The 8,990-nt window shown below is 50.0% G+C and overlaps 1 protein-coding gene across 1 annotated transcript in view; it reads left to right on the top strand.

Moving 5' to 3' along the window:
• The first annotated feature begins 8,498 nt into the window (after window positions 1-8,498).
• NEURL1 (neuralized E3 ubiquitin protein ligase 1) overlaps window positions 8,499-8,990 on the top strand; it is a 255,943-nt gene continuing 255,451 nt past the window's right edge. The window contains exon 1 of the mRNA XM_061636094.1: window positions 8,499-8,980. Coding sequence (XP_061492078.1) covers window positions 8,896-8,980 — 85 coding nt within the window. The 5' untranslated portion in view covers window positions 8,499-8,895. The remainder of the gene's footprint in view (window positions 8,981-8,990) is intronic.

Genomic DNA, 8,990 nt, shown 5'->3' with positions numbered 1-8,990 from the left:
TCTGGTTCCTCTCCCTTGACCTTACCGCCATGGATGACCCTGCTAGGAGTACATGACTCCCAACGGCATCGCTCACAGAGTTCATTGGAACACGCAAGCCCACTCACCACTGCAAGGTGACGATGACAAGGTGAAGCAGAAAGCAGAGAGTAGGAATAAACGGACAGTTCTCCCAATGGAAGGCTGTAGAAAGTGGAGTCCCTCAAGGATCGGTATTGGGACCTGTACTTTTCAACTTGTTCATTAATGACCTAGAATTAGGAGTGAGCAGTGAAGTGGCCAAGTTTGCTGATGACACTAAATTCTTCAGGGTTGTTAAAACAAAAAGTGATTGCGAAGAGCTCCAAAAAGACCTCTCCAAACTGAGTGAATGGGTGGAAAAATGGCAAATGCAATTCAATATAAACAAGTGTAAAATTGTGCATATTGGAGCAAAAAATCTGAATTTCACATATACGCTCATGGGGTCTGAACTGGCGGTGACCGACCAGGAGAGAGACCTCGGGGTTGTAGTGGACAGCACGATGAAAATGTCGACCCAGTGTGCGGCAGCTGTGAAAAAGGCAAATTCTATGCTAGCAATAATTAGGAAAGGTATTGAAAATAAAACAGCCAATATCATAATGCCGTTGTATAAATCTATGGTGCGGCCGCATTTGGAATACTGTGTACAGTTCTGGTCGCCTCATCTCAAAAAGGATATTATAGAGTTGGAAAAGGTTCAGAAGAGGGCAACCAGAATGATCAAGGGGATGGAGCGACTCCCTTACGAGAAAAGGTTGCAGCATTTGGGGCTTTTTAGTTTAGAGAAAAGGCGGGTCAGAGGAGACATGATAGAAGTGTATAAAATTATGCATGGCATTGAGAAAGTGGATAGAGAAAAGTTCTTCTCCCTCTCTCATAATACTAGAACTCGTGGACATTCAAAGAAGCTGAATGTTGGAAGATTCAGGACAGACAAAAGGAAGTACTTCTTTACTCAGCGCATAGTTAAACTATGGAATTTGCTCCCACAAGATGCAGTAATGGCCACCAGCTTGGATGGCTTTAAAAGAAGATTAGACAAATTCATGGAGGACAGGGCTATCAATGGCTACTAGCCATGATGGCTGTGCTCTGCCACCCTAGTCAGAGGCAGCATGCTTCTGAAAACCAGTTGCCGGAAGCCTCAGGAGGGGAGAGTGTTCTTGCACTCGGGTCCTGCTTGCGGGCTTCCCCCAGGCACCTGGTTGGCCACTGTGAGAACAGGATGCTGGACTAGATGGGCCACTGGCCTGATCCAGCAGGCTCTTCTTATGTTCTTATGATCCATACACATATTCATACAGGACAGGGTCCTCTACATTGATTCCAACCCAGGTCAGAGCTTTTTGTTCAGTTATAGCTCAGACAAGGTCATTTATCATTTCTGATTTTAGAGTGTTTTGAACTGTATTTAATTATGCATTTTATAACTTTTGTGATCCGCCCGAAACGTTTTAGTTAACTGCAGGGAATAAATCTAAACAACACCAACAACATTAATTTATGTATCAGAAGAATAGCCAAAATCTATAGGAAACATTATAAGAAACTTGGATGCCCATTCCAAATTATGATTTGGGGCACCACGAATCATAGTTCCACACATCAGGGATACTGTATTCTATTAGATGCCATCCATGCATAGTTTAGAGTCTCATCTATGAAATTACATCTTTATGCTTCTTGAGTGAATCGTTGTCTGGTCATCTGGCCAAGTTTCCATCTGCCATGGCACCAGATAACATAGAGTCATACTTTGAGAAGAATTGTTGTGCATTTGATTTATTATATCTCTAAATAAATTACTACACATATATATTATATTTCTCCAACAGGTAAGAACCAAGTATACAAATGAACATATAAACAAGTGCAGACTTAATTTAAAAAACAAATAAGGAAGTCACATTTATCAGAACTGGTAAAACGGTAAAAAACATTTTGCTTAGAAATATATTAGAACATTTTTGCAGTTTACAAAATCAACACCATTTCACATGGGCTGGAATTAAACAATTTCACCCATTCGAAATAATCTCCTGGTTTTCAAACTTCTCTGAAATAGTAGTAGATTTAGAAGAGGACCTTCTAAACTGCACATTGCACATCTTATTTGGTCCTTTATAGCCTCATTGCTACAATATGACTTGGAGTACTATTTTTCTTTGTGAAGTCTTGGAACAACTCATCTGTTGCACAAACATCACCACATTTGCCCAGGGTGGCAAAAAAGTGATACCCCCCAAGTCTTTTAAAAACATCTTAAAAACAAAAGTTCTTTACAAAATCAAATACAAAACATTGAAAAACACCTTTTGAAAATTACAAAACATTGTTGAAAACATCTTGAATATAATTCCAATACAGATGCACACTGGGACAAGGTCTCTCCTTAAAAGGGTTGTTGAAAGATGGGATTTTCTTATGTTTAATATTTGTATCGGTCTACCCTCTTACTCACCTTGTTACAGCTCAAATATTATTATTTTAAAAAGTCATTGGTATTGGCGACAGAAGGAAACATGGCAGGTTAAACAACAATGATTTCTTGAAGATGTAATTTCATAGTTGACACTCAAAAGCATTCATGGATGGCATCTCAGAGAAGACACTCTTCCAGGTGCAATGTAGTATGTTTTATGGTGCCCCAAACCATCTTTTGTGATGGGCACCACATTTCCTTATTCTTTTCCTGTACATATTTGCTATATTTTCTAATACATATATGCCTTTGTCTACGCCATACAGATACAAGAAATTCTGAATTGGGTGGGAACCCTCTCCAGAATGCATGGGTGTATGACCTGCAGTGCCCAAAGCATGTTTGATGGTGGAATCCCACAGTTCCTTATGTATTTTCTACATGGCTTGATTATTGTTGTTGTGCATAGATGTCGATACCTGTTCCGTATGACCACAAACCATGCCAGGCAGGATGCAGTGGCATCTCGCGGAGGACACTATTCACTTTGCTCAAGTGAATGATTTTTCAAAGCCCACAGAAGATTTTGTAGTGGTCACCACAAATTATTATTTATTTATTTATTTATAGAATTTATTAGTCGCCCATCTGGCTGGCTGTCCAGCCACTCTGGGCGACATACAACATAGGCATATAATACCTAGACACTGAAAATCTAAAAACAATGAAGATAAAATCTAGCCCACCCCAAAAGCCTGCCTGAAGAGCCCGGTCTTCAAGGCCCGGCAGAAGCTCATCATAGAAGGGGCATGGCGGAGATCATTTGGGAGGGAGTTCCACAGGGTGGGGGCCACAATTGAAAAAGCCCTCTCTCTCGTTCTCACCAGTTTGGCTGTTTTGACTGATGGGATGGAGAGAAGGTCTTTTGAGGCTGATCTTGTTGGGCGGCATAGCTGATGTTGCTGGAGGCGCTCCTTTAGACAGACTGGGCGGAAACCGTATAGGGTTTTAAAGGTCAAAACCAACACCTTGAATTGGGCCTGGTGAGCAACTGGTAACCAGTGCAGCTCTTTTAGCACTGGAGTGATATGATCTCGCCAGCAGCTGCCTTTAATCAGGCGCGCCGCAGCATTCTCTACCAGTTTTGCCATATTTACTCTTCATTATTTTAGCTGGGAAAGATATGCATCTCATAGAGTACACCATCTTTTTCTCTGGGGTATATGATCTGTCCTGGCCCACAGCAGAGTTTGGGGCGTGTCAGTTACTTATTTTTTCCTGTATGTTTTTGTCTGCTTTCGTTTTGGATAGATGCCCTCCCATGTGGCCTGCGCCCAGCAGAAGCTCTGGGAGCGGCGGGACGCAGTGGCATCTCGTAGGGGACACCCTCCCCTTTCCTGGGGTATATGATTTGTCCTGGCCCAGAGCAGAATTTGGGGCATGTACCCCCAGTTACTTATTTTTTCCTGTATGTTTTTGTCTGGTTTAGTTTTGGATAGATGCCCTGTGCCCAGCAGAAGCTCTGGGCCAGGCGGCATGCAATGGCACCTCGTAGGGGACACCCTCCCCTTTCCTGGGGTATATGATCTGTCCTGGCCCAGAACAGATTTGGGGGCGTGTACCCCCAGTTACTTATTTTTTTCTGCGTGTTTTTGTCCAGTTCGATTTCGCATAGATGCCCTCCCATGTGCCCTGCGCCCAGCAGAAGCTCTGGGCCAGGCGGGACGCAGTGGCACCTCGTAGGGGACACCCTCCCCTTTCCTGGGGTATATGATGTGTCCTGGTCCAGAGCAGATTTGGGGGCGTGTACCCCCAGTTACTTATTTCTTTCTGCGTGTTTTTGTCCAGTTCGATTTTGCATAGATGCCCTCGTGAGTGCCCTGCACCAAGCAGAAGCTCTGGGCCGGGTGGGATGCAGTGGCATCTCGTAGGGGACACCCTCCCCTTTCCTGGGGTATATGATTTGTCCTGGCCCAGAACAGATCTGGGGGCGTATACCACCAGTTACTTATTTTTTTCTGCATCTTTTTGTCCAGTTCGATTGTGCATAGATGCCCTGCCATGTGCCCTGCGCCCAGCAGAAGCTCTGGGCCGGGTGGGACGCAGTGGCATCTCGTGGGGGACACCCTCCCCTTTCCTGGGGTATATGATTTGTCCTGGCCCAGAGCAGATTTGGGGGCGTGTACCCCCAGTTACTTATTTTTTTCTGCATGTTTTTGTCCAGTTTGAGTTTGCATAGATGCCCTCGTGAGTGCCCTGCGCCCAGCAGAAGCTCTGAGCCGGGCGGGACGCAGTGGCACCTCGTAGGGGACACCCTCCCCTTTCCTGGGGTATATGATTTGTCCTGGCCCAGAGCAGATTTGGGGGCGTGTACCCCCAGTTATTTATTTTTTTCTGTGTTTTTGTCCAGTTCGATTGTGCATAGATGCCCTGCCATGTGCCCTGCGCCCAGCAGAAGCTCTGGGCCGGGTGGGATGCAGTGGCATCTCGTGGGGGACACCCTCCCCTTTCCTGGGGTATATGATTTGTCCTGGCCCAGAGCAGATTTGGGGGCGTGTACCCCCAGTTACTTATTTTTTTTGCGTGTTTTTGTCCAGTTTGAGTTTGCATAGATGCCCTCGTGAGTGCCCTGCGCCCAGCAGAAGCTCTGGGCCGAGCGGGACGCAGTGGCATCTCGTAGGGGACACCCTCCCCTTTCCTGGGGTATATGATCTGTCCTGGCCCAGAACAGATTTGGGGGCGTGTACCCCCAGTTACTTATTTTTTTCTGCGTGTTTTTGTCCAGTTCGATTTCGCATAGATGCCCTCCCATGTGCCCTGCGCCCAGCAGAAGCTCTGGGCCAGGCGGGACGCAGTGGCACCTCGCAGGGGACACCCTCCCCTTTCCTGGGGTATATGATGTGTCCTGGTCCAGAGCAGATTTGGGGGCGTGTACCCCCAGTTACTTATTTTTTTCTGCCTGTTTTTGTCCAGTTCGATTTTGCATAGATGCCCTCGTGAGTGCCCTGCGCCAAGCAGAAGCTCTGGGCCGGGTGGGATGCAGTGGCATCTCGTAGGGGACACCCTCCCCTTTCCTGGGGTATATGATTTGTCCTGGCCCAGAACAGATCTGGGGGCGTATACCACCAGTTATTTATTTTTTTCTGCATCTTTTTGTCCAGTTCGATTGTGCATAGATGCCCTGCCATGTGCCCTGCGCCCAGCAGAAGCTCTGGGCCGGGTGGGACGCAGTGGCATCTCGTGGGGGACACCCTCCCCTTTCCTGGGGTATATGATTTGTCCTGGCCCAGAGCAGATTTGGGGGCGTGTACCCCCAGTTACTTATTTTTTTCTGCATGTTTTTGTCCAGTTTGAGTTTGCATAGATGCCCTCGTGAGTGCCCTGCGCCCAGCAGAAGCTCTGGGCCGGGCGGGACGCAGTGGCACCTCGTAGGGGACACCCTCCCCTTTCCTGGGGTATATGATTTGTCCTGGCCCAGAGCAGATTTGGGGGCGTGTACCCCCAGTTATTTATTTTTTTCTGTGTTTTTGTCCAGTTCGATTGTGCATAGATGCCCTGCCATGTGCCCTGCGCCCAGCAGAAGCTCTGGGCCGGGTGGGATGCAGTGGCATCTCGTGGGGGACACCCTCCCCTTTCCTGGGGTATATGATTTGTCCTGGCCCAGAGCAGATTTGGGGGCGTGTACCCCCAGTTACTTATTTTTTTTGCGTGTTTTTGTCCAGTTTGAGTTTGCATAGATGCCCTCGTGAGTGCCCTGCGCCCAGCAGAAGCTCTGGGCCGAGCGGGACGCAGTGGCATCTCGTAGGGGACACCCTCCCCTTTCCTGGGGTATATGATTTGTCCTGGCCCAGAGCAGATTTGGGGGCGTGTACCCCCAGTTACTTATTTTTTTCTGCGTGTTTTTGTCCAGTTCGATTGTGCATAGATGCCTTCTCATGTGCCCTGCGCCCAGCAGAAGCTCTGGGCCGGGTGGGACGCAGTGGCATCTCGTGGGGGACACCCTCCCCTTTCCTGGGGTATATGACTTGTCCTGGCCCAGAGCAGATTTGGGGGCGTGTACCCCAGTTACTTATTTTTTTTTGCTTGTTTTTGTCCAGTTTGAGTTTGCATAGATGCCCTCGTGAGTGCCCTGCGCCCAGCAGAAGCTCTGGGCCGGGTGGGACGCAGTGGCATCTCGTAGGGGACACCCTCCCCTTTCCTGGGGTATATGATTTGTCCTGGCCCAGAGCAGATTTTGGTGCGTGTACCCCCAGTTACTTATTTTTTTCTGCGTGTTTTTCTCCAGTTCGATTTCCCATACATGTCCTGCCATGTGCCCTGCGCCCAGCAGAAGCTCTGGGCCGGGTGGGACGCAGTGGCATCTCGTAGGGGACACCCTCCCCTTTCCTGGGGTATATGATTTGTCCTGGCCCAGAGCAGATTTGGGGGCGTGTACCCCCAGTTACTTATTTTTTTCTGCATGTTTTTGTCCAGTTCGATTTTGCATAGATGCCCTCCCATGTGCCCTGCGCCCAGCAGAAGCTCTGGGCCGGGCGGGACGCAGTGGCATCTCGTAGGGGACATCCTCCCCTTTCCTAGGGTATATGATTTGTCCTGGCCCAGAGCAGATTTGGGGGCGTGTACCCCCAGTTACTTATTTTTTTCTGCGTGTTTTTCTCTAGTTCGATTTCGCATAGATGCCCTGCCATGTGTCCTGCGCCCAGCAGAAGCTCTGGGCCGGGTGGGACGCAATGGCATCTCGTGGGGGACACCCTCCCCTTTCCTGGGGTATATGATTTGTCCTGGCCCAGAGCAGATTTGGGGGCGTGTACCCCCAGTTACTTATTTTTTTCTGCGTGTTTTTGTCCAGTTCGATTTCGCATAGATGCCCTCCCATGTGCCCTGTGCCCAGCAGAAGCTCTGGGCCGGGTGGGACGCAGTGGCATCTCGTGGGGGACACCCTCCCCTTTCCTGGGGTATATGATTTGTCCTGGCCCAGAGCAGATTTGGGGGCGTGTACCCCCAGTTACTTATTTTTCATGATTTTATGACATCATTGTGTATTTATGATAATATCAGAATCCTGATGATTTTGATTGTATAAATTTATTGTCAGTCTTGACAGGGAGAGTCTCCTGATTACAGCAATATATCATACAAGGTACCCCATTATTTATTTTGGGGTTCAGGGGCATGTTAAATTTGGATTGACGTTGCTGTAGCTGTCAACTTTTCTTCTTTGTTAGTGATTGAAATTTCACACAAATAAGGAACTGGGAACTGGGAACTAGGAACCAACTTCAGCGTCATCTCGGTGGGTGCGTGCAGACGCACACCTTCGCTCTTTCCTTTAGGGGCACATCATTCCCACTCCCACAGCGGCCGATTTGCACCCGTGACCCTTTCCAGGTTCCTCCTCCTGCAGAAAGGCGCGCGCGCAGTCACAACTCACCCGGTCTCCAAACACGCGCGCGCGCTGAACTTCATCGCCTGCCCAGGTCCCCCTCCCCGGCGTGCCGTGCAGCCCTCTCCGCCTTCTCCTCTAGCACGCGTCTGAATTGTCACTCCTCGCCCATACAATGTTGACTCCAAAGCGCGCCAGAAACTGCTGCTTTTGTATCGCACACGCTGCCGGGATCTAAAGCCACGTGCCGCCGCCCTCCCGGACGCCACCTGTTGGGCCTGGCGCTCCCTGAGCCCGGGGAAGGGGGGAGGCGAACAGAGAGAGCCCCGAAACGCTCGTTTGCCCCGCCTCCCACGCCAGAAGTGGCACATCTGGCTGCCCACGTGACTCACCGGAGGAGCCAGCTGTCACCATAACAACCAGATCCGAATGGGGAGCCTGTCGGCTTCAGCCCCCCCCAGGGAAGAAGCGGGTTGAACGCGTGGGGGGCACATGGAAGGATCAGGAGGAAGCATGCTTCCGCAGCTGCTGCTGAGCAAGGGCGGGGGCAGCCCGATGACATCCATCCCCATCCTCTCGCATTGCCTGGGCAAGGTAAAGTCTGTGGAGGAGCCAGGCTGGCCGGAGTAGGAGGGAAGAGCGCGCGCGAGAGAGGCGGGGTGGGGGAGAGGAGAGACACAAAGGGCGCCGCCGCCGCCGCCGCCGCCGCGACTTGCGAGGAGGAATCCCAAGGGAATCAACCTGAGGTCCCTGCGGGAGGAGAGCAGCAGCGATCTCCCAAGAGGCAGCTCTTCCCCGTTCCTTCTCCCGCTCCCCACCAGCAGCCTGGGCGATGTAGACCAAGCCCCAGTGAAGGCACCATCTACGAGGAAGAGGAGACAAAGGGGGACTCTGCAGCCAAAGTGATTGTGAGAGGGAAGAAGAGGAAGGTCTCTAGGACAGCCAGGGGAAAGCCCACCCCCTGCTCCCCCTCCCCTTCCCTCTTTCGCCTTGGCCAGCAGCACAAACCCACCGAGTCCTCCAGCTGTTGCCACCTCCCAGCTGTTGGCTGCTGCCTTTTGATGCAATGGGGAATAGCTTCTCCAGCATCCCAGCGCTGCCCAGGGGCAACCCCAGCCGCTTCCACAGGGTCCATCATCAGCACCTCAAAGGTAAGAGGCA

This window comes from Rhineura floridana, chromosome 7 (assembly GCF_030035675.1).
Source record: "Rhineura floridana isolate rRhiFlo1 chromosome 7, rRhiFlo1.hap2, whole genome shotgun sequence".
Taxonomy (NCBI): Eukaryota; Metazoa; Chordata; class Lepidosauria; order Squamata; family Rhineuridae; genus Rhineura; species Rhineura floridana.
Note: the sequence above shows the minus strand (reverse complement) of the source record. Positions and strands in the feature narration are given on the sequence as shown.